Raw genomic sequence first — 25,621 nt, 5'->3', positions numbered from 1 at the left:
GTGCAGTCCACGCCATCCTCCAGATCATTAAAGAAGATATTGAACAAAACCGGCCCCAGGACCGACCCTTGGGGCACACCACTTGACACCAGCTGCCAACTAGACATGGAGCCATTGATCACTACCCATTGAGCCCGATGATCTAGCCAGCTTTCTATCCACCTTATAGTCCATTCATCCAGCCCATAGTACTTTAACTTGCTGGCAAGAATACTGTGGGAGACCATGCATCCGATGAAGTGAGCTGTAGCTCACGAATACTTATGCTCAAATAAATTTGTTAGTTTCTAGGGTGGCACAAGTACTCCTTTTCCTTTTGCGTATCAAAAGCTTTGCTAAAATCAAAGAATAATAAATCCACTGCTTTCCCCTCATCCATAGAGCCAGTTATCTCGTCATAGAAGGCAATTAGGTTAGTCAGACATGACTTGCCCTTGGTGAATCCATGCTGACTGTTCCTGAACACTTTCCTCTCCTCCGAGTGCTTCAAAATTGATTCCTTGAGGACCTGCTCCATGATTTTTCCAAGGACTGAGGTGAGGCTGACGGGCCTGCAGTTCCCCGGATCCTCCTCCTTCCCTTTTTTAAAGATGGGCATTACATTAGCCTTTTTCCAGTCTTCCGGGATCTCCCCCGATCGCCATGAGTTTTCAAAGATAATGGCCAATAGCTCTGCAATCACATCGGCCAACTCCTTTAGCACCCTCAGATGCAGTGCATCCGGTCCCATGAACCTGTGCTCATCCAGCTTTTCTAAATAGTCTCTAAAATCAGCACTTCTGAAGTACCAGTCACCATAATAACTAAGTGGTGTACACAAATTTCAGATACAGGGAAATCTCTGTCCTGCTCTCTAGTTTAGTTGACATTTTACTTCTGAACACACTGTCAGATTAATCTTCTGCTCCAGTTAACTGGCAAGTTTTTGGAGAAGTAGTGAGACTTCCGGCACAAAAATAAACTTGTTACAGAAGTCTTTTGTATGCATGTTCTCTCTTCCTCCTTGGGGACAAACTACCGAATATTGTGGGTGTTTCAGCTGAATGGTACCTTGAACTGCAGTCTGAAAATAACAACTAGCGTAATCAGCCTTCATTTTTTTAAAAAGGCCTAACAGTTGTGTTCTATATTGCACTTTCAAGAATATGAATGCATGCAGAGTTAAATTGGGGCCTCTTCCCAAAATGGAATATGTGATTTGTAAAGAAGTGGCTTGCCTCTTAAAGGTTAGAGGTGTGAGGCCAGCCAACCCTAGTTACTAAACAGGGATCATCTGATTTCCCTATAAAAGGCAGCAGGAAGCTGAAGGACGGATGCTCAGGGAAGAGAGACTGTTCCCAGCTAAAGGCCACTGTAGAAGAACTTCATGCAAATAAAATCAGACTCTAAGATCAGCTGCTGTCACTGGAGGGCTGCTCTCATTAGACTTACGAAAGTCTGTGTGGAGTACATTTAAGAAGCTCCTTGTAGGGGGGAAAACTGAGCCAAGGGACTGCTTGCCAGGCTCCCCTGAGGCCACAAGGGGGTGCAGGGAGGAGGCCACTCACTGACAAGATTGCACTGAATGAACAGGGACAGAGAAAACTGGACAGAAGCAATGAGAAGGGTGGGAAAATCATCTATTTCTCCACCCATGTGGTGGAATTGGCAAGTAAATTGAAGTGAGACCACCAATTTTCATTTCAGACTCTGGCCCAGCACTATGGTTTGTCAGTATGTAATGGGGAATACAGGGAGTGTTTACCTCCACACACTTTCTACTGCAATTCAAATAGAAGCAAAATAGTTTGGGCAACATCCATTTAACGTAAGAAGGGATGGAATGTTGGAATCAGAAGGGTCCATAACATTTGGGGAGATCTAAAAGTACAGTGACAGCAGCAGGATCCCCTCTTCTCCCAAAAGGGGGAGAGAAAGAGGGACAGTTAGTGAGGGAAAGTTATAGGGATTTGTAAGTGCGTGAGGAGAACAGTGTCTGGAATGTGAAAAGGAAAGTGAAGAAAGGAAAAAGACTGAGAAAAATGAAAAGCCAACAAAACCAGGAGAAAGAAAAAGGAGGAGGAGGGGGAGGACAGAAACCTCTGCTGAAAAAGTAGAGTGCTCATGACTATTCTCTTATTGCAAAGAGGCTGTGTGTGGGCCATGAATTGCTGCATGTGGTTTAAATATACCATTTCAACCTTAACTGCTGCAGCTAGCTATACCAAAATGTATCCCTTAACACCACACTTCTCACACTTGCTGAGTTAATTCTGGTCTCAGGACACTAGTTAGCTCTGGCGAGGAGGTACATGGGTTTGGGGTAAGGAGAGATACCACCGGTGCATTGGTGTTTGTGTAATGTTGAGGGATTCTCAGAATAGGGGATTCTAGAATGTAAGGTCAGCAGCTTGCCCATTGGCCTGTAAACTAAATTATGTTTGTTTGGACCAAGTTTTAGGTTGTCCTGGGGTGCTGCACAATAGGATGTTTTCCTAGTCTGCCAGAGACTACACTCAGTTCTGTAAGCAAGTTTAAGATCAATTAAAATATTGCACCATATTTAAAAAAAAAAAAAAAAAGGGGGGGGGAGTCAAAAATTCATGAGAAATGTGTCACATTCTGGGGATTTTACCTCTTTGTCCTTGCTGTATTTACTTTGATGCAGTTTCTTATACTTGTGCAATCGCAGCATATTATGAAGCTCCTCCCTGCTAAGAGAAAACTCCTCCTCCTCCTCTCCATCCTCATCACTTGGTGAATCCGTGTCACTGGAGTCATCACTCAGGAGGATGCTCTGGCAAGAGTGAAAGCATCTCTAGTTTTACAACAGCACACCTCACAGTGAATTTTTTACTTAGGCAGAATTCCTGCAGTTGTTTACCCAATTAAGTACTGCAGAACTGGCCCAACTGCAGTAATTACCATTCATACAGTGCTTCCTAATTGAAATCACCAAGAAGCATTTCCATGCAAAACACAAATAGTTTTCTTAGTCTGTCCTAAGAAATGGAATGCCTCATATGCAGCCAAAGCAGCAATTTCTACACCATTCCCTTTAGTTATACGACTGATTCTAATTCCTTTTCTTGTATTATTTGATTTTAAAGGGACACTTGATTAAACTGAAGGGGTAGTAAATGGCAAGCATTTTTTCTTTCAAGTGTTCAGGTTATCCTGCACGTCTTAGTGCTGCAACAGATCAGAAATACCACAGCTGGATTCACAAAAGGATATAGTAAATTTATTACTGTAACAAAGCTAAAAATTCTATATGGAATTTAACCTCATGATTCTGGACAAAAGAGGAGCAATGATGAAAGAGAGACAGGAATCTTACACACACACACCCACCCCACCCCTCACCACATATTACACTACATCATTGCCTTATTGGGATTTCTGCTTCTCTCTGAAGACACTGGCAACTACCAAAAGCAAGATATCAAATTTGATGAACCTGCAACCTGAGCCACTATGATAAGTTTTCAGGAGAGCATTCCTGAAAGGCCAAGCACAATACTGTAAGGGAAACATTCTCTCTCTTTATACAAAGCCAGAAGAGCCTTTGAGGCCATACACAGTGAGGTACAAGTTATGTCATGTCCTAAAACTACTTTACGTTCACTGGGGATCAGCTCCAGAAGAAAGGAGCATAAAGCCATCAATTCCTGCCACTCTTCTTTCCCATTCAGACCTGGAGCAATGAATTGGGCCTGAAATGTGTTTCATTTATTTGACCACAGCTCATTGTAATTTGGACATGGTAGTAGGTATATTTCATGTTTTTGAACACACACCTCTCATTTAAACAAACCAAAAATACACTGAGTATCATCAGTTCAGTCACTATTTTAGCATATAGAGGAGACTAAGACTCTGATCCAAGGAGACCATAACTGCATTCTGTGCTATATAGGTTCTCATACCATACATTACCATAGCATCAGAGAGCCTTCCAGTAGTGCATTAAGCAACGTGACTAACATCTGTCATGTGTGGTAATTCTCTCACTCACTCTCCCCCCAAGGACAGAACTGAGTGTAGAATGTACAGCTTTGTTTTGGTAGCATTTGTTTTGGTTTTTTTAAAAATCTAAATAAAAGCTGTCCTTCCCCTTAATAATACAGAAACTAACAAAGCTTTCTGAAAAGTAGTCAGATTTTACATTGAACTAATGAAGAGGGTGCAGTGAACAAATGAGAAGAGACCAAGAAAGTGCAAGACCTACTCCTGGGGGCATTCTGTGCCAAAAAATTAAAAATTCTGCAAATTTTATTTGTTAAAATAACACTATGTAATCACACCAGTTTCAATTATTTTGGTAATTTATTTCAAAATATCTGTAAGCAAATATGTCTGTAACAATACAGACACACACAAAAATTCCCCCAGGAGTAGAGAGTTAAAGAAACCACTATGACAATTCAGTTCCTGTTTCTCTACCCCCACGCCCCACTACAGCCTAGCCAGGGATGGAGAGGAGGGGGGGGGAAACAGACAGCCACAACCCTTCCTGCCCCTCAAACCCACCTGCAGAGTTACCCCTAGCCAATACACCCGAACTCCCTCCTCCCCAGAACCCAACCACCCCCCCCACCCAGATTACCCGTCCCCCCGAGCCCATGGATCCAGAGAGAGAAACAGCCTGATGCTTGGTCCCAGACTTGCAAGGAATTTCCTGCACACTGCCCTCTCCTTCCCTCAGGGCATGCCAGGAACCCCCTAGCTCTCTCTCCCTCCCCCCAGCAGGGTCTTCTATGTGCAATCTGGGCTCTACCAAGTCCAATGACCCCCCTAGTAGCAACTAGCAGCACGGCAGCCCATTTCTATGGGGGAAAGGAAATTTTGTGCACACGTCAAGTTTCTGCAAAATTCTGCATTGCACAGTGGTGCAGAATTCCCCCAGGAGTAAATAGCAAACTAAAATTTTTCATGACATCACTTTTCCTCTTTTCACAGCTCCACAACACATTCTCACACCCCCTCACAGTTAAACAACTTCACAATACTATGTTCTGTCCCCAGTAAGAGGGTACTGCATTTTCTTCCTAAAACTGCTCTGCAGTACAATATTCCTAATTTTAGGCTGTATCCAGTGAGCTCTCGGTACAGGTGAAGAGCAAGGGTTACAAAAGTGGCTTTAAAATACCTTGACATTCCCCCAATCCTGAAGCTGAGAGCATACCAGTCTGGTCCCTGATATGACTTACAGCAGCCTTTACACTGCTCTAGTTTGTGACAGCTGCCAATGGCCTTAGGGGTTATTCTGGTAGCCAGGAGTTGCTGAGACATATGGGAGCCCTGGCCTTGCTCTATTTCCAACAGCCACAAATCCTGTGCTAGTGACCAGGAGGGGGATTGTGTATAACTGTTATATGGCTCAATGCCACGTGAAGATTTGCCTTGATGGAGCAGAGGGAGTTGTCATGTGGCTGCAATTGCCAATTTTAGTACATCACCAAGCAATCCTAATGAATAAGGAACACCAGGAACTAGACTTTCAATAACACATTATTTTGTCTTTACAAGGAAGGGGTAAAATGAAATGAATCACTGAGAGGCTTACTGTCAGAGGAAACGTTTAGTGCACTACATTTGATGGGCTGTTTGTGAGGGAGGGGCAAGGAAGAGGGTTGGAGCAGTCTATTCACCTTGGCTTCACTCCACACCTGCCCCTCTTATTCTCTTTTCCCCGCCCCCTTCACCGCTCCATTTCCTTTTTCTTTCCATTTAGCTTTTCTCTCTTAAGTAAACCCACCAAAAAATAAATTAAAAAAAAGAAAAAGTGGAACTAACATGACATTGGCTGCCATCACTTTGTTCACTCTACTTATTCACTCCCTTTCCCCCACCATATCTGTCTTGTCTATTTAGACCATAAACTCTTGAGGGCTCGGAATGTCTCCTACTCTATGTTTGTACAGTGCCTAGAACAATGGTCCCCCATTCTTGGTTGGCCCTTAGGCACTGCCATAATAAATATATTAATAATACACAAGTTAATAAATGGATGTGCCATATTTTGATCAGTGTTTACTAGCAGGTTCAAGTTCGTTTTTTTTTTAAGCATTCAGTGTTTCATAAGAACGCTAAGAAATACCACCACACAATCACTTGTGTTTCCCCAGTCAAGGTAGAATACCCCTAGAGATTACACCACAATAGTTATTGATCACAGCTTCCCTTCACCTCCAGTACTCTTACCTTCAGCCACTTTCTGCTTTTCTTCAGTTTGGAAAAGTTATACAAACTCCCTTTTTCTGACTTTGGCTCTGTTTAAAGAGGACATTTTATTTGATTATGAAGTAAGTGAATTTAAAGAAAAAAACCTATAAATATAAACAAAGAAGCCACCTTACCCCATAGCAAGCAGGAATTCAATCTGATGCACACTCACCTGGCTGCAGTATTCCATTGAGGGAATGTGTGTTTAACATCCCAGAATTTCCTGTTCCAGAAGATTCCCCAAGCAATGAATTTGGGGGCTCTTCCTTAATTTGCATCAGGGAATCCCCAGACTGTGGCAGCAAAGGATTGTCATCCAATCCATCCTCGCTTTCATCACTGCAATAGGACACACAAAAATATGATCACAGCAGGAGAGGAAAACACTCATAACTAGGGGCAAGGACACCCATAAAAGACATTACAGAAAATGCAATTTTCCTGTGTGGCACTTGTCCTGGAGATTAGGAACTAGGGATTGGAAAGGTCTCAAACTGTCTGCAACAATTATACAATATGAAGCACTGCTTAATGTTAACTTCTTACATGAATCTGTCAACTACTCTGTAATTTGATAGTATCATAAAACTTTTAATAAAATGGTGTAGTGATTTAAAAATATAAATGCAAAGCAAATGTAGTAATAATTTTGCCTTATTATTTTCCAGGGAGAAGGCTCTTGGGAAATAGGAAAATGAGTCTAGAGCAACATTACATGGAAAATTTTGGAAGAGGCGGTAATAGAAGAGAGTCAGGTAATTGATGTAGGTCTTATGGATGGCCCTCTACTTCAAAGACCATTTAAGCAATCTGATATAGTGGAGTCTGATATCCTTTATGGAATCTGTATTAAAGGGCATTACAAGTCACTACTCTTTACCTGCTGTATGTATTATATAGACAAATGTGTTCATGTCTTTGCTGGAAATGTATGGTCCTCAAGTACTGTATTGTTCTCAACCACATATGCAATTAACTGATAAACCAAGACAGTGCACATATTGTCCTGTGACTCTGCCCACTTTAACCCCTGTCCTAAATCATCAGGAAGACCATAGCACCTGACCTCTCCCTTAGCCTTTGCCAAACAGCCACAAGTATTCCCTGGATTGAGAGGGCTTTACAGAGCACAGCAAGGCTCCCCTGGACTGCATAAATGGGAGTGCTGACTTGGAGATGTGCAGTGTACAAAGTGACAGGGTTGGGTATGGAGGAGTAAGGTACTGTTATAGTCCTAGGTCTTAGTGTTATCGCTTCAAAGCCAAAGTTAAGGTTCAGATCAGTGCCACTCAGCCTAAGCAACCAACTGAGCGGGTCGGTCATTCAGCTTCTCACTCACTGAGCATGTCCTTGGGGAGCATGAATTGAGTAAGAACCTGAGCCTTGAGATAAGCCTGGGCACAGGTTCCTTTGTCTCAGCTCCTTGCCCACATCTCAGAACTATGTAGCTGTGTCATGTATAGAACATGTCCATTCTCAGTTCCCCATGTTTCTCAATGCCGTGTACTTGTAGCATGACCATTCTCAATTACTCACCCAGTTTCGCTGATGTGTGCGATTCTAGAACACTCTGAAAATTAAAAGCAGGTCACTGGGGGGAAGGTCTTTATCTTAGGAACTCCTTGGCCAGGTATGACTCAAATCTGCCATATCTACTAGCCTGTGACATAACTATTTTCAAGGCAATCTGCCTAGACACACATTTAGAACACACTGAAAAGTAAAAGCAAGCCCAGTTAAGGGCTGTATCTTAGAAAACTCTTGACCCAGTGACTCCAAATTTACACCACAAACTGTAATCCAGGTCCTCTACTGGCACACTAAATTTTAAACCAATCTGGATGTGCCTGTAAATTACACAACCCTTTGAAAAATCAACTTGAAATTGATGTGTTTTGGTTCCATCCCAGATTTGACTACCAATAGTTGTAAACCCCTTTACAGAACCAGAAAAAGTCTAAACTTTTGAAATACTGCCGTATAGATAATTCTCTGTGGCAGTCACTAGCTGAAATAATGAGAAATCCACTGTTATCAGTTTCATGGGGATCCTTCCTGTATTTTTCCCCCAACTCAGGGGGGCCGGGGGAGGACTCAGAACAGAAATTTTTTTAAAAGTGGGTCATTTTGAAGGGGAGTCTGTAACTTGACCCACTGGAGCAAATAATCCCAGATTCACACCATTAACTCTACCCCTGCCCTGATATTTCATGGAAGTTTTCAAGGCAATCTGTCTATAAATATTCATATGCATTTTAGAGCACTCTGAAAAATGAGATCTTGAACAGAAAGCTCTGCTCACCTTTAGCTATGGCATTGCTACTGCTCTTCAGTAATAACAACAGAAGAAATCATAAAAGCAGTAAATGGTGGTTAAAAAAAGTCTACTCCTTTTTATATTTTCCTATGGGTAACCAATTTTTTGACCCCCCAAAACCTCTTATATCAATTTCCATATCCAAAATTCATATAGAAAATGAAATTTGTCTGAATGAAACATTTTACCAAGGATGCTAATGGACACTTTAGTAAAGTCATGTTTGGCTTGTACAAGTAATAATACTTGACGCTTACATAGCACTTCTCATTGGAAAATCTCAACATGTTTTACAAAGATGATACTGGTATGTTGGTTTGCTTGCTTGTTTGTTTTTTTTAAGAGAAGTTTTTTGTTTCTTAATAGTTCTATTTGTTTCCTACCACACAATTCTGTGTCTGACAACAGCACTGAGATGTTACAAATGATTAAGGGCCAATTCTCTTCAAAACTAATTTAAGATTTAATAAACTAAGCCTACTTTTTAGTAAAAGCTGACAAAAAGAATTCTTGACCATTATATCTGGGCTAACAATGAGCCAAGTAACCAATCTATGTGAGGTAAAAAGACCAGAGAACAAAAATCCTTGAAAAAGCAGGATTTATACTGTGCAAGTGGTTACTAACCCCTTACAATGGGGGTTGCCTGGAAACAATATTATACAATGTCTCTTTTCTGGGTGTTCCCAACCTAAAACAGGATATGTTTTTGGTACCTGGATATACTCCTGTTGAAGATGGTGGATGTCTGTCGTAGAAACTGATCCAATCGCAGAGCTCTCTCCAGACATTGCAGATAGAGGGGCTTCGCCAGCTCTGTGGAGCTGCCATCCTCCCTGGCACCCAGCTCCGAGGCCATAGAACAAATCTCTCCTCATGCACAGATGCTTCCAAACACACAGCTGGGTGAGAACAAAATGCACCCATTATCTCACTTACCAGGGACTGAAGAGAAGGAATTAAGTGCACTGGCAGAATGTATTGTATATTATTTTATAGAACCCCAAAAGAAGCTAAGCACTTCATAGAAGACAGAGAAAAACAGGGTTCCTGATCAAAAGAGCTTATAATCTAGAGATTTCTGAAGTAACCAAAAGATTAACCAGAGAACAATGAAAAATTGGAGTGACTGGGGATGTGAAACAGGTTTCCCAAAAACATTCCAAACAAATCAAATTGACAAAACTGTCTGGGAACAAAAAACTCTAAGCAATAAGAAATAAAAGAACAATAAAGTTGTTGCTCTTTTCTGTAGTGCACCTTCATTCTTGTTACAAACAGGTCAAACTGCTGGAACCTAGATATTAGAAACACAGAAGGTTGACTTTTATTAAGTATTGGGTTCTGGAGATACTAATACGGGGTGTGGCGTCAGGAGAGCCCATTCTCTATGTTAATTTTGTTGTGGACTTCACCACCATGTGTGGTCTTGGACAAGTCACTTCACCACTCTTCCTCAGTCTGCATCGTAAAATGGGAAAAGTAATATATAGCTACCTCACAAAATTGTTATGGGGATTCATTAATGTTTCTACAGCACTTTAAATATGGCAATAACTTTTTAATAAGAGATTATTTCAAGCACACTGGTCAACCAATTGCCTGAAATAAGAGTTTCAAAACAAGCCAGCAGTTATGCTATTCTAGTGTTACTATATCACTGATCACTTTTATCCCCAGCTCATAAAACTCCTGTTCCCCTAGTTGGCTAGCCAACAAGCACCTTATTTCAATATATGGTCACCAAGAATAGGACTACAAAATTCTGGGCATATTAAATTACACAACTTTGTATACGTATATCAGCTGCAAAATCTGTGTTAATGCAATACTAAGGTTGCACAGTTAAAAAATATCAGGAAATGCACAAACTAGGATTTTAACAGCAATGTTAACTTGGCCAAATAAGTTCTCTATATTTTCCTATAGGCATTTATGGTCTATTTTCAGAGAGACTGAGCCTGACCTAGTATAACAATGCCTTATATCAAATAATATTGAGTTAGGAATACAGGAAGTACAAAGAATCCAACTGATGAAAAAAAGAATCATGTACTGAAACATTCACCATTATTAAAGGAAACAAGCTGAACTTTGAATGAAATGGGCAGCCACATATATCATACGAACCGCATACCTGTAACCCAGAAATTAAAAAAAGTTAGAGAAAACTTTTTTCAGTTGAATCTTATATAAGGTGTTCTGGAAGAGAAAAGAATCACAAAAACCAACATGGGAGACTAACTTTTTGAGTGGACCCCCTTAAGTTCACAATTGAAACTAGAATGTATTTTTTCCTCATGCATATCTTTTTGTAAAAAACTATTACTTTTATAGTGCCACAAGGTGTGCTTGATATTTGGTTTACAAACATACAACAAATTCTTGCCCAAAACAGCTTACAGTCTAAAATTAGACTATTGCTCCTTTTGCTATATTTAGTATCAACTGTTGCCTATGTATTTTTTTGCGTATGTATTTTTAAAAAAATCATCCAAATTCCTTTCTTACCCTGCCCATTTTGTAACATTAGTGAAAGCTCCTGGGTTCTTTAACACTAATCCAAATAGACTTTTTGCTTCAAGCTATTCTTCATTTATCTTCAGGATTTTAGGTTCTCCAAAGAAAGCCTGAAATATTTATGTTGCTGAAGTTATTCAAGGTAAATAAATGTTGAGCAGACTTTGAGAATGTCTCTACTACAACCTTATCAATTGTTCTTTTGTTTTCTTCTGTTACAAATACAGGCATAATGGTCAGGACAGTGTAGGAAGATTATTTTTGAACACACAATTGGTTTTATTTCCAAATTCAAAGAAGTTACTGTGCATATGAGAGCTACTTATGCCCTATGTGTAGGGCCCTACCAATTTCATGGTAGTGAAAAAACGTGTCACCGACTGTGAAATAAGCCCTTTCCTGTTAAATCTGATTTCCCTCTTGCTGCTGGGCTGGTAGGGACAGGACTGGTCCTTCCCCGCAGGGCAGCTCTCCCAGACAGATCAGCCCTACCTTGGGGTGCTTTCCCCTGCTGCAGGAAGCTCCAGCCCCAGAGGTTCCTGCAGCTGGAGGAGACTTGTGGAGGTGGATCCAATATTCCCCTGCTGCTGGGAGTGCCCCAGCTCCTAGCTAGGAGTCCCTGCTGGGCTGGGGAGGGACAGGACTTGTTCTTCCCTTGCATGGCAGCTCTGGGGCGGGAGGCAGGAAGGGGGCAGATCAGATCCACTTCCAGGTACCTTTTGGGTTGAGACCCCCAGTTACAATACTGTGAAATTTCAGATGTAAATAGCTGAAAACGTGAAATTGACCAACTTTAAAACTGTCTGGCCATGAAATTGATCAAAATGGACCAGGAATTTGGTAGGGCCCTACCTACGTGATAATGATGTTCAGTTGCAAATAAATTTGTTCAGCTTGAGATTTTGTTTCTTGGGAAGCACCATAAATCAGCTGTTGGAGAGTTTTATAGTTTCTTTGCCAAGATCAATTGCCTTCTAAATAATTCTTATGGTTTGTGTCATATGTGTAATAACAATTTCTCAAAAGGTATCCTTGAATGCCACAAAACTTGAAAGGAGATTTCCTCCATTGTCATTTGTGTCAAGATATTGCTACATTTTTTCAATGACTGAAGTGAACAAATGTGTTTTATTTTTCACTTGTGCATTTAGTCAAGGGTCTGGGTCTTCAGGCACATCATCTGAAATGAGTACTGTATCCATTTTTGGCATTGATCCTGCAAGGACTTAGTACAGATTTGTAGATTTTAAGGCCAGAAAGGATTTCTGAGATTACATAGTCTGACCTCCTGCATAACACAGGCCATAAGACTTCCCTGAACTGAATTCTACTTCAAATTCAATGGGTGTGGTTGAACTAGAGCATATCTTTTAGAAAAATATGCAGTCTTGATTTAAAAATTTCCAGAGATGGAGAATCCACCAAAGCCCTTGGTATATGGTTCCAATGGTTAATTACCACAACTATTTAAAAATTGCATCTGATTTCTAATCTGAATTTGTTTAGCTTCAACTTCCAGACACTGTTACATCTTTGTCTGCTAAACTGAAGACCCCTCTATTATCACATTTCTGTTCTCCAGGTAAGTATTTATAAACTGATCAAATCATCCCTTAAGCATCTCTGATAAACTAAACAGACTGAGCTCCTTAAATCTCTCACTATAAAGGCATGTTTTCTAATCCTTTAATCAATCTTGTGGCTCTTCTCTGAACCCTGTCCAATTTATCAACATCCTTCTTGAATTGGAGACACCAGAACTGGACACAGTAACTCAGTAGCAGTTCCGCCAGTGCCAAACACAGAGGTAATATAATCTCCTTACTCTCTGATATTAACCGTTTTTGCATCCAAGGATCACATTCACATTGGGAGCTCATGTTCAGCTGATTATCCACCATGACCCTCTAAGTCTTTTTCAGAGTCATTCCTTCCCAAGACAGAGCCCCATCCCTCAAGTCTGGCCTACACAAGGTGGATAAAAATCAATTTTTTTTTATTTAAATCTGATTTTTTTGATAAAATGCTTTTTGAGGAAAAACCTATCTAAAGATAGTTTTAATTAAGATACATTATAGCTCAAAGATATCTCATCATGGAACAGGGATTATAAATTCTAATTCTATAGTATGAGACAATATATTCATGTAATGTTTAAGAAAAGCTCTGTAAATTAGTTCCAATAGTTAATGGATTAGGGACCCAATCTTATAGGGTTCCAGGGGCTTCTGTATAGGTTATTTAGGTTAATCTTTCTGTCTACCAAATGGGACTCAGTGCTCAGTCTAGAAGATACCATCAGAGATGCTTAGTTTTGCAGTTCTCCGATTTGGGTCTCCCGAGATAACATGCTTATTAACAGCAAAAATGTTTTAAAGTAAATAAATATATAGAGGTGAGAAACAACAGACCTCAACTCTACTGTCCCTCTGCAAATTTGTGTACACAGAATCAATCCCTTACCTCTCTCTAAAAGTTCAAAGTTTCAAAAAGTTCAATGAATAGAAGATTGTTGGGGAGGAATAGATCTGGACAAGGAGAAGAAGTCTGGAGATAAATGTGAGACGCGAGGGACATATCCTTGGTTTTGTTAAAATATTATATGTTTGCCATTGAAGAAAAAAAATCCAGAATACTTAACATTGTTGTTTTAGTTAAATAAAACAATTTAAATGTCTGTCTGGTGATGTTCTCCTCCTAATACAGCCTGGTAAGAAAATCCTCCAAATATTAATGATTAACCCTTTGAATTGGGGATAGTTCACCTCCCAATGACTTCGTAAATATCTGCTTCAATTACCTTTGGTAAATGCAATGACCAAACAATCATTCATTTTCTGATATAGCTGTAAAATTCATCTGAAAAGTTTTCAAAATAAATCACTGTTTAAAAATGTATAGTGTGTACCTTCTAAAAATGAAACCTACATCTATCTGAGTTGTGAAGAATATGTATTAAGGTTATAACAACCAACAAGAATGCACTTTTATGTAGAAAACCATGATTAAATTGAGTCTTCCTGACTAGTGATTTAAATCAAATCCACCCTGGGCCTACATATATAGAAATTAACAATATGACCTTACATTTGGCTGTATAGAAACATGTTTGCTTGACTCCAGTTTATCAGATGATCTAGATTATTCTGTATCAGTGACCTGTCCTCTTCATTATTTACCACTCCCCCGATTTTTTTTGTCATTGTCAAATTTAAGCAGTAATGATTTTATGTTTTATTCCAGATTGCTGATAAAAGTCTTAAATAGCGGAGGGACAAGAACTGATTTCTGTTGGACCTGGCTAGAAAGACACCCACTCCATTATTCCCTATTTACAATTACATTTTGAAAAATACACAAGTTTTAATCCATCTAGTGTGTACCATACTGATTTTGTATAGTTCTAGTTTTGTAATCAAAATGTTGTGTGGTACCAAGTTAAATGACTTACAGAAGTCTAAATATATTTCATCAACCCAATTACCTTTATCAACCTAAATTGTAATTTCATTATCTTATAAGGGCAAGTCATGCCTGACTAACCTAATTGCCTTCTATGATGAGATAACTGGCTCTGTGGATGAGGGGAAAGTAGTGGATGTGTTATTCCTTGACTTTAGCAAAGCTTTTGATATGGTCTCCCACAGTATTCTTGCCAGCAAGTTAAAGAAGTATGGGCTGGATGAATGGACTATAAGGTGGATAGAAAGCTAACTAGATCGTCGGGCTCAATGGGTAGTACTGGAGGGTAAGGATAGGATACAGAGGGACCTAGACAAATTAGAGGATTGGGCCAAAAGAAATCTGATGAGGTTCAACAAGAACAAGTTCAGAGTCCTGCACTTAGGACGGAAGAATCCCATGCACCACTATGGGACCGAATGGCTAGGCAGCAGTTCTGCAGAAAAGGACCTAGGGGTTACAGTGGATAAGAAGCTAGGTATGAGTCAACAGCGTGCCCTTGTTGCCAAGAAAGCCAATGGCATTTTGGGCTGTATAAGTAGGGACATTGCTAGCAGATTGAAGGAAGTGATCATTCCCCTCTATTCGATATTGATGAGGCCTCATCTGGAGTACTGTGTCCAGTTTTGGGCCCCACACTACAAGAAGGCTGTGGAAAAATTGGAAAGAGTCCAGCGGAGGGCAACAAAAATGATTAGGGGACTGGAGCACATGACTTACGAAGAGAGGCTGAGGGAACTGGGATTATTTAGTCTGCAGAAGAGAAGAATGAGGGGGGATTTGATAGCTGCTTTCAACTACCTGAAGGGGGGTTCCAAAGAGGATGGATCTAGACTGTTCTCAGTGGTACCAGATTACAGAGCAAGGAGTAATAGTCTCAAGTGGCAGTACAGGAGGTTTAGGTTGGATGTTAGGAAAAACTTTTTCACTAGAAGGGTGGTGAAGCACTGGAATGGGTTACCGAGGGAGGTGGTAGAATCTCTTTCCTTAGAGGCTTTTAAGGTCAGACTTGACAAAGCCCTGGCTGGGATGATTTAGTTGGGGATTGGTCCTTCTTTGAGCAGGGGGTTGGACTAGGTGACCTCCTGAGGTCCCTTCCAACCCTGATATTCTATGATTCTATATCTTGTCTCTCCCACCAACAGAAATTGGTCCAATAAAAAATATCACCCACCTTGTCTCTTGAAGATATCAAGTTAGTTTGACAAGGTCTATTTTCCATAAACCCATACTGACTGGCATTAATTAACCTCCTTTATTTCTTTATTAAATCTAGCCCTGTATCAGCAATGCCATTACTTTGCCAAGGATCAATGTCAGGGTGACAGACCTATAATTATCCAGATCATCCTGTTACTCTAAGTATTGGTACATTAGGATTTTTTTTTTCCAGTCCTCTGGAACTTCTCCAGTGTTCATATACTTATTAAATTAATTAACAGTCCAGAGAGCTTCTCAGCCAGCTCTTTTAAAACTCCTGGATGCAAGTTACCCAGAGCAGATGATTTTAAAATGTCTAACTTGAACAGTTATTGTTTAATATCCCCCTTAGTTACCGTTGCAGTGGGAAGTATATCATCACCAGGATACGAATACATCATCCAACTTTTTCCCAAATATAGATAATAACTTTAAACTCATGCATACTTTTAGCAGGATCAGAGCCTCAGAAACTAAATATTTTGAGGCTTTTTCAGCCTTTATGAAAATCAAACTTATTCCAGATGAGGAATCATGAACTTTGGAAAGCAGATTCTTTACTTTTTGGGTTTAACAGCCACCAGACATCACCTACATTATTTCCCATAAGGACAGAATTGAAGATTTTAGATTTTTTGCTAATCTGTAAATTGGGGGAATTTCATCGAACCCAAATTTTAAACACAGCACTAAAGTCTCCTCCCATAAATAATTTATTTGTGTGGTGGGAACAATTAGTAAATAAATCTGACAGAAAACAGATATATTTAGAGGGGAATACATACACCAAATATGAAGATTCCCAGGCAGTATGCCAGAATGCAAGAGAGAAAATTCCTCTCTGGTCTTCAAAAAACTGTAATAACCACAAAGGGTAAGTTGTATTAACATAGTAACTTCCTTTTGATGGGTGTATTGTTGAATACATCAAATACTTGTCCCACCCAAACATTTTTTTCCCCCATTTAATTGTGTTCTGAAGTATATAGATGCATTTCTTGAGTTAGGGTAATACCCACTTCCACACTTGAGACAGAAGAGAACTCTCTTATATTTTATTAGGTGGTAAATGACATTTATATTCCACTTACAGGATTTGTATGAAAACAAGTGGAAGGTTGCATTATATTTAATCTATTTATGCAAGGCATTCTTATCTAAATAAGCTTTACATATAATGTTGGTTGCTAGAATATCCTTCTCAATTCAGTTATACTGGGTAATCAATATCTTGTCTCTGAATAACTAAATAAAACTTCTGAATTTAACACACGTTCTTAAACATACTAAAACTCTGCTGAGGACAAATTCATTAAACCATTTTTACAGTCATACTGTGGACAGAACAAAGGGCCAATCATGGAAATTTTTTTTTTTTAAACTTACACAATATACTCATAGTGGTTCTCAACTCATTGACAGTGATAAAATAATGTCCTAAAAATCTCTGCCTCTTAGAAATATAGTTGGGTGTAAAGAGAGAGGGGAAAGGGTTGAGATTTGCAAGTGCTACAAAATTTGCTTATTGTGTTTAATGTTAACGATGGCAAAATCTGAATGTCATTTACACTTTTTTATTTGGTTATTACATATTAATAGTGTAAAATATGCCCGCAAGTGAAAGCGGTAAACTTCATTCATCCCTATATCACAGTTTTAGTCAGACGTAGAGATCAGCAGTAGAATTGTAAGAAAAGGATACCAAGCCCTGGTCTACACTAGGACTTTAGGTCGAATTTAGCAGCGTTAAATCGATGTAAACCTGCACCCGTCCACACAATGAAGCCCTTTATTTCGACTTAAAGGGCTCTTAAAATCGATTTCCTTACTCCACCCCTGACAAGTGGATTAGCACTTAAATTGGCCTTGCCGGCTCGAATTTGGGGTACTGTGGACACAATTCGACGGTATTGGCCTCCGGGAGCTATCCCAGAGTGCTCCATTTTGACTGCTCTGGACAGCACTCTCAACTCAGATGCACTGGCCAGGTAGACAGGAAAAGAACTGCGAACTTTTGAATCTCATTTCCTGTTTGGCCAGCGTGGCAAGCTGCAGGTGACCACACAGAGCTCATCAGCAGAGGTGACCATGATGGGGTCCCAGAATCGCAAAAGAGCTCCAGCATGGACCGAACGGGAGGTACGGGATCTGATCGCTGTTTGCGGAGAGGAATCCGTGCTATCAGAACTCCGTTCCAGTTTTCAAAATGCAAAAACCTTTGTCAAAATCTCTCAGGGCATGAAGGACAGAGGCCATAACAGGGACCCGAAGCAGTGCCGCGTGAAACTGAAGGAGCTGAGGCAAGCCTACCAGAAAACCAGAGAGGCGAACGGCCGCTCCGGGTCCGAGCCCCAAACATGCCACTTCTATGATGAGCTGCATGCCATTTTAGGGGGTTCAGCCACCACTACCCCAGCCGTTTTGTTTGACTCCTTCAATGGAGATGGAGGCAATACGGAAGCAGGTTTTGGGGACAAAGAAGATGATGATGATGATGTTGTAGATAGCTCACAGCAAGCAAGCGGAGAAACCGGTTTTCCCGACAGCCAGGAACTGTTTCTCATCCTGGACCTGGAGCCAGTACCCCCCAAACCCACCCAAGGCTGCCTCCTGGACCCAGCAGGCAGAGAACGGACCTCCGGTGAGTTTACCTTTTAAAATACTATACATGGTTTAAAAGCAAGCATGTGAAAGGATTACTTTGCCCTGGCTTTCGCGGCTCTCCTGGATATACTCCCAAAGCCTTTGCAAAAGGTTTCTGGGGAGGGCAGCCTTATTGTGTCCTTAATGGTAGGACACTTTACCACTCCAGGCCAGTAACACGTACTCGGGAATCATTGTACAACAAAGCATTGCAGTGTATGTTTGCTGGCGTTCAAACCACATCCATTCTTTATCTCTCTGTGTTATCCTCAGGAAAGTGAGATATAATTCATGGTCACCTGGTTGAAATAGAGTGCTTTTCTTCAGGGGACACTCAGAGGAGCCCATTCCTGCTGGGCTGTTTGCCTGTGGCTGAACAGAAATGTTCCCCGCTGTTAGCCACAGGGAGGGGGGAGGGTTGAGGGGGTAGCCACACGGTGGGGGGAGGCAAAATGCGACCTTGTAATGAAAGCACATGTGCTATGTATGTAATGTTAACAGCAAGGTTTACCCTGAAAGAGTGTAGCCACTGTTTTATAAAATGTGTCTTTTTAAATACCGCTGTCCCTTTTTTTTTCTCCACCAGCTGCATATGTTTCAATGATCACAGGATCTTCTCCTTCCCAGAGGCTAGTGAAGATTAGAAAGAAAAAAAAAAACGCACTCGAGATGAAATGTTCTCCGAGCTCATGCTGTCCTCCCACACTGACAGAGCACAGACGAATGCGTGGAAGCAAATAATGTCAGAGTACAGGAAAGCACAAAATGACCGGGAGGAGAGGTGGCGGGCTGAAGAGAGGGCTGAAGTTCAAATGTGGTGGCAGCGTGATGAGAGGAGGCAGGATTCAATGCTGAGGCTGCTGCAGGACCAAACCAGTATGCTCCAGTGTATGGTTGAGGTGCAGCAAAGGCAGCTGGAGCACAGACTGCCACTACAGCCCCTGTGTAACCAACCGCCCTCCTCACCAAGTTCCATAGCCTCCACACCCAGACGCCCAAGAACGTGGTGGGGTGGCCACCGGCCAACCAGCCACTCCGCCACAGAGGATTGCCCAAAAAAAGAAGGCTGGCATTCAATAAATTTTGAAGTTGTAAACTTTTAAAGTGCTGTGTGGCATTTTCCTTCCCTCCACCACCACCCCTCCTGGGCTACCTTGGTAGTCATCCCCCTATTTGTGTGATGAATGAATAAAGAATGCATGAATGTGAGGCAACGACTTTATTGCCTCTGCAAGCGGTGATCGAAGGGAGGAGGGGAGGGTGGTTAGTTTACAGGGAAGTAGAATGAACCAAGGGGCGGGGGGTTTCATCAAGGAGAAACAAACAGAACTTTCACACCGTAGCCTGGCCAGTCATGAAACTGGTTTTCAAAGCTTCTCTGATGCGTACTGCGCCCTCCTGTGTTCTTCTAACTGCCCTGGTGTCTGGCTGCGCGTAACCAGCAGCCAGGCGATTTGCCTCAACCTCCCACCCCGCCATAAACGTCTCCCCCTTACTCTCACAGATATTGTGGAGCACACAGCAAGCAGTAATAACAGTGGGAATATTGGTTTCGCTGAGATCTAAGCGAGTCAGTAAACTGCGCCAGCGCGCCTTTAAACGTCCAAATGCACATTCTACCACCATTCTGCACTTGCTCAGCCTGTAGTTGAACAGCTCCTGACTACTGTCCAGGCTGCCTGTGTACGGCTTCATGAGCCATGGCATTAAGGGGTAGGCTGGGTCCCCAAGGATAACTATAGGCATTTCAACATCCCCAACAGTTATTTTCTGGTCTGGGAAGAAAGTCCCTTCCTGCAGCTTTTGAAACAGACCAGAGTTCCTGAAGATGCGAGCGTCATGTACCTTCCCGGCCATCCCACGTTGATGTTGGTGAAACGTCCCTTGTGATCCACCAGTGCTTGCAGCACTACTGAAAAGTACCCCTTGCGGTTTATGTACTCGGCGGCTTGGTGCTCCGGTGCCAAGATAGGGATATGGGTTCCGTCTATGGCCCCACCACAGTTAGGGAATCCCATTGCAGCAAAGCCATCCACTATGACCTGCACATTTCCCAGGGTCACTACCCTTGATATCAGCAGATCTTTGATTGCGTGGGCTACTTGCATCACAGCAGCCCCAACAGTAGATTTGCCCACTCCAAATTGATTCCCAACTGACCGGTAGCTGTCTGGCATTGCAAGCTTCCACAGGGCTATCGCCACTCGCTTCTCAACTGTGAGGGCTGCTCTCATCTTGGTATTCATGCGCCTCAGGGCAGGGGAAAGCAAGTCACAAAGTTCCATGAAAGTGCCCCTATGCATGCGAAAGTTTCGCAGCCACTGGGAATCGTCCCAGACCTGCAACACTATGCGGTCCCACCAGTCTGTGCTTGTTTCCCGAGCCCAGAATCGGCGTTCCACAGCATGAACCTGCCCCATTAGCACCATGATGCATGCACTGGCAGGGCCCATGCTTTCAGAGAAATCTGTGTCCATGTCCTGATCACTCACGTGACCGCGCTGACGTCGCCTCCTCGCCCGGTATCGCTTTGCCAGGTTCTGGTACTGCATATACTGCTGGATAATGCGTGTGGTGTTTAATGTGCTCCTAATTGCCAAAGTGAGCTGAGCGGCCTCCATGCTTGCCTTGGTATGGCGGCCGCACAGAAAAAAGGCGTGGAACGATTGTCTGCCGTTGCTCTGACAGAGGGAGGGGCAACTGACGACACAGCTTACAGGGTTACCTTCAGGGAGCTAAAATCAACAAAGGGGGTGGCTTTACATCAAGGAGTATTTCAGGCAGGACTTCACAGAGTGTTCCAATAAGAAATGGTGCACCTAAGTTATTGTTCTCATTGGAACAAGGAGGTTAGCCTGGCCTCTGATTGATACATGGCTAGATTTACCTCGCTGCACCTTCTCTGTGAGTGACTGCAGTGTGACCTAGAGGAATGAGTCCCCTAGACAGGGGAGGGGGGGAAGCAAATGAGTACAAAACAAATCTGGTCTATTTCTTGTTTTGACCCACTCCATCTATCTTTTACATCTTTGGCTGGCAGCAGACGGTGCAGAAGGACTGCATGCCATCCACATCTCATGGCTGCTCAGCAGAAGATGGTACAGTACGACTGCTTGCCATCCTCATCTCTTGCCTGCCTGGCAGAAGATGGTACAATACGACTACTTGCAATCCTCATCTCTTGCCTGCCTGGCAGAAGATGGTACAGTACGACTGCTAGCAGTCCATATCGCCTGCCCGCTCACCATAAGACGGTTCAATAGGACTGACTGCAGGACTAAAGAGAATGACCTGGTCAAGTCACTCCAAATTTAGTCCCTGCGCCCATGTCTGCCCAGGCGCTCCCAGCCGACGTGGCCAGGAGCACCTCGGACATGACGATGACGGCTACCAGTCGTATTGTACCGTCTGCTGCCACAAGGCAAGGGGTTGCTGCTACTGTGTAGCAATGCCGTACCGCGTTTGCCAGCACCCAGGAGACACACGGTGACGGTTACCTGAGCGGGCTCCATGCTTGCCGTGGTATGGCGTCTGCACAGGTAACTCAGGAAAAAAGGCGTGAAACGATTGTCTGCCCTTGCTTTCACGGAGGGAGGGAGGGAACAGGGGCCTGACGATATGTACCCAGAACCACCCGCGACAATGTTTTAGCCCCATCAGGCATTGGGATCTCAACCCAGAATTCCAATGGGCAGCAGAGACTGCGGGAACTGTGGGATAGCTATCCACAGTGCAACGCTCTGGAAGTCGACTCTAGCCTCGGTACTGTGGAAGCACTCCGCCGAGTTAATGCACTTAGAGCATTTTCTGTGGGGACACACACACTCGAATATATAAAACCGACTTCTAAAAAACCGACTTCTATAAATTCAACCTTATTCCGTAGTGTAGACATACCCTAAGAAAGCTGCCTTGAACAATCTATAAGAGAAGTATCTGAATGGTAGCTGATATTATTACCCAAGGACTTCTTGATGCCAACTGGCATAAGGTTAACAGGAATCCCCTAGGTTTGGTATTTGGAGAACTAGAATGTAAAGAGTATCATGTGAGGTCTCTAATGAAAGATTGCATCACTCAAGTCATCAAAATCATTACAAAAATGCATGTATGGATGTTGTATAAGGATTTACATATATAAATACTGAAAATTCTGTTCTTAAGGTCTGTGTCTAGGGCTGGGCACAAGCAAATGTAAAAAGCAGGTTCTCTTTCAAACAAGAAATGTTTCTCTATATGTCTGCTTACACATAAATTAAGTATTATATGGTTCACAATGGACCTCCACTCACAAATCTGAACTGAATGCCAATGAAGGATGGTGAAATCTTCAGAGAGAGGAAATTAACAGGCAGAGGTAAACAGCAGGTGTTATCCTGTTTAGGAGTAATACAATTAACTTTTGAAACTATATTTGGTGTACAGAGGAACGCCCGCCATACTCCATCAGTCTGAGAAGACAAGCTCTCAGCAGGCTTGATTTTATGAGAAAGGGTCTTTATCAAACTGGTGGAAAATGCTGGAGAGAATTTTGGGTGAGATAAGCTTCTTTACACAGGAAGATAACTTGTTAGTTAGGTTTAGGCTTTAGAATGTGTGCTGTGATGTTGTTTAATGTTACCATTTGATCCCATCTCTCATACTGGTTTTTATTTGAATCTACAACCTTTCTTTATTCTTAAGAATTTTAAATTCTTTCCTTTTGCTTTATAACTGAAGTCAAGCACTGTGCATATTATAGGAGTGGTGCTCCAAGGTAAAACTGGTGAACTGCAATACACCTTTCCATTGGAAATAGAGGATCTGGGATTTCTGTGGGTATCCGCTGATCGGGACTGGATACCACAGAAGGACACTTTGAAGGGAGTCGGGGGCATTTGTCATCAACCTGCAAGGCAAAGACAAGTCTGATGCACCCCAGAGGAGAGTGCTGGAGTGACTAACAGGGTGATTGTGTTAGGGAACTAACACTTACTGGGTACAGACAAGACTCCCTCGCTCTGGAGGCAGGTGGTAACAAGCTGACTCACAGCTCTGGGTATCCCAAGAAGCGTCACAGATATAGGCCCCCTTAATTAGTACAGTCTGTAGGCTACATGGAAATTAAAGACGTCTCTCAATTAGAAGTATTATAATGTTTCCTATTAACATATCAAAGATAAACATAACACAGAAATAAAGTAAAAATATTGAAATATCTTTCACCTAAATAATATTGCTATTTAAAGTATATATCTGCATTAATTTTCACAAAAAGGTGCCTTAACACTTTGAGTTACATATTTCTTAAGCCTGTTTAAAAACCGCTGTGGAAGCTCTGAAATTTGCAAATTTGTATTCCTTTAAAGATCTTTAGGGTTGCTGGATACAAAGTAATACATATCTAAAACCATAATCTCTGAACAGTTTTCTTGCTGGATTGAATGCTGTTCTCTGTCACTGCAAATAGGGAGAAAACTCTTATGCAAATTACAGTTTTTTGCATTTGAGAAAGTAAAATGTCTTTAAAATTATGTAGGTAGACAGTTGCAAATTGGGGGTAACAGTCATTTCTTGCACACTTGGCACCCGACAGGCTCTTATTTTTAGACTTAGTCCTTTTTGTCAATCTGGTAATTTTTTTGAACCATCGAGAAATAATGCTTGTTTGATCAGGGTTCTCCACTCCTTTCAGGAGATTCAAGATATGAGTACTTTTCCTTTTCCTTTTTTTAAAATGTCTTCAGTCTCATCCACATCAGTAACTAGGCGACACTATTCAAGGAGCCACAGACAGCCATCTATTATTTTTGGTCTGTTTCAGATGGCAATACAATGTGTTCCCTTGTTAGACAATTCTGAAATCCATTTATTCCATCAGCTAGTTGGTCTAAAGAGGACTGGAGAGACATTTTGATTTCTGAAAACTTACCATCCATTACTTACCAACACCTGTTAGGGATGGTCTAGATAATTCTTAGTCCTGCCTTGAGTGCAGGTGACTGGACTAGATAACCTCTCGAGGTCCCTTCCAGTTCTATGATTCTATGATTACTGTGGGAAAGTTTGGGTGATTTATCTTGGTGCCCTGATGGCTAGATTTTGCCCAGTAAATGGCTCCACCATCTTGATTTTCTTTCTGATTTGCTCCAACGCTTTAGTAAGTTTTAATATCAAATTTAGCAGGTGGTCTGTCTTAGTTCTAAAAAAAAAAAACTATTCCACAGTTGTTCAGGAAGTTATTTTTGTGGTTTTTTGGTTGGAGTGCTGAAGGTTGGCATTTGAAATAAGGATAATAAAAAGATTCAATCAAGAGTTCACAGAGTAACTACTTGGCTGTGTCATATTAATGTTGATAAATGCAAAGTAATGCACATTGGAAAGCATAATCCCAACTATATATATAAAATGATGGGGTCTAAATTAGCTGTTACCACTCAAGAAAAATCTTGGAGTCACTGCGGATAGTTCTCTCAAACCATCCACTCCATGTGCAGTGGCAATAAAAAAAAAAAAAGCTAACAGAATGCTGGGAATAATTAAGGAAGGGATAGATAATAGGACAGAAAATATCATGTTGCCTCTATATAAATCTATGGTACGCCCACATCTTGAATACTGTGTGCAGATGTGGCCATCCCATCTCAAAAAAGATATACTGGAATTGGAAATGGTTCAGAAAAAGGCAACAAAAATTATTAGGGGTATGCAACGGCTTCTGTATGAGGAGAGATTAATAAGACTGGGACTTTTCAGCTTGGAAAAGAGACGGCTAAGGGGAGATATGATTGAAGTCTAGAAAATCATGACTGGTGTAGAGAAAGTAGATAAGGAAGTGTTCTTTACTACTTCTCATAACACAAGAACTAGGGGTCAGCAAATGAAATTCATAGGAAGCAGGTTTAAAACAAATAAAAGGAAGTATTTCTTCACACAATGCACAGTCAACCTGCGGAACTCCTTGCCAGAGGATGTTGTGAAGGCCAAGACCATGACAGGGTTCAAAAGAGAACTAGATAAATTCATGGAGGATAGGTCCATCAATGGCTATTAGCCAGGATGGGCAGGAATGGTGTCCCTAGCCTCTGTTTGCCAGAAGCTGGGAATGAGCGACAGGGGATGGATCATTTGTTGATTACCTGTTCTGTTCATTTCCTCTGGGGCACCTGGCACTGGCCACTGTCGGAAGACAGGATACTAAGCTAGATGGACCTTTGGTCTGACCCAGTAGGGCCATCCTTACGTGACCCTCTACATTACTAAAGGCAAACGTGAAGTTATGCCAATGGGTGT

General features: G+C 41.7%; 1 protein-coding gene across 1 annotated transcript in view; it reads right to left on the bottom strand.

Moving 5' to 3' along the window:
• INO80 (INO80 complex ATPase subunit) overlaps positions 1–25,621 on the bottom strand; it is a 130,658-nt gene that overhangs the window by 95,884 nt on the left and 9,153 nt on the right. The window contains exons 2-5 of the mRNA XM_084630137.1: positions 9,241–9,426; positions 6,380–6,546; positions 6,187–6,254; positions 2,615–2,776 (exon numbers count right to left, since the gene is read on the bottom strand). Coding sequence (XP_084486263.1) covers positions 2,615–2,776; positions 6,187–6,254; positions 6,380–6,546; positions 9,241–9,383 — 540 coding nt within the window. The 5' untranslated portion in view covers positions 9,384–9,426. The remainder of the gene's footprint in view (positions 1–2,614; positions 2,777–6,186; positions 6,255–6,379; positions 6,547–9,240; positions 9,427–25,621) is intronic.

This window comes from Lepidochelys olivacea (assembly GCF_965140295.1).
Source record: "Lepidochelys olivacea isolate rLepOli2 genome assembly, chromosome: 6".
Lineage (NCBI taxonomy): Eukaryota > Metazoa > Chordata > Testudines > Cheloniidae > Lepidochelys > Lepidochelys olivacea.
This window is presented reverse-complemented; position numbering and strand designations above follow the sequence as displayed.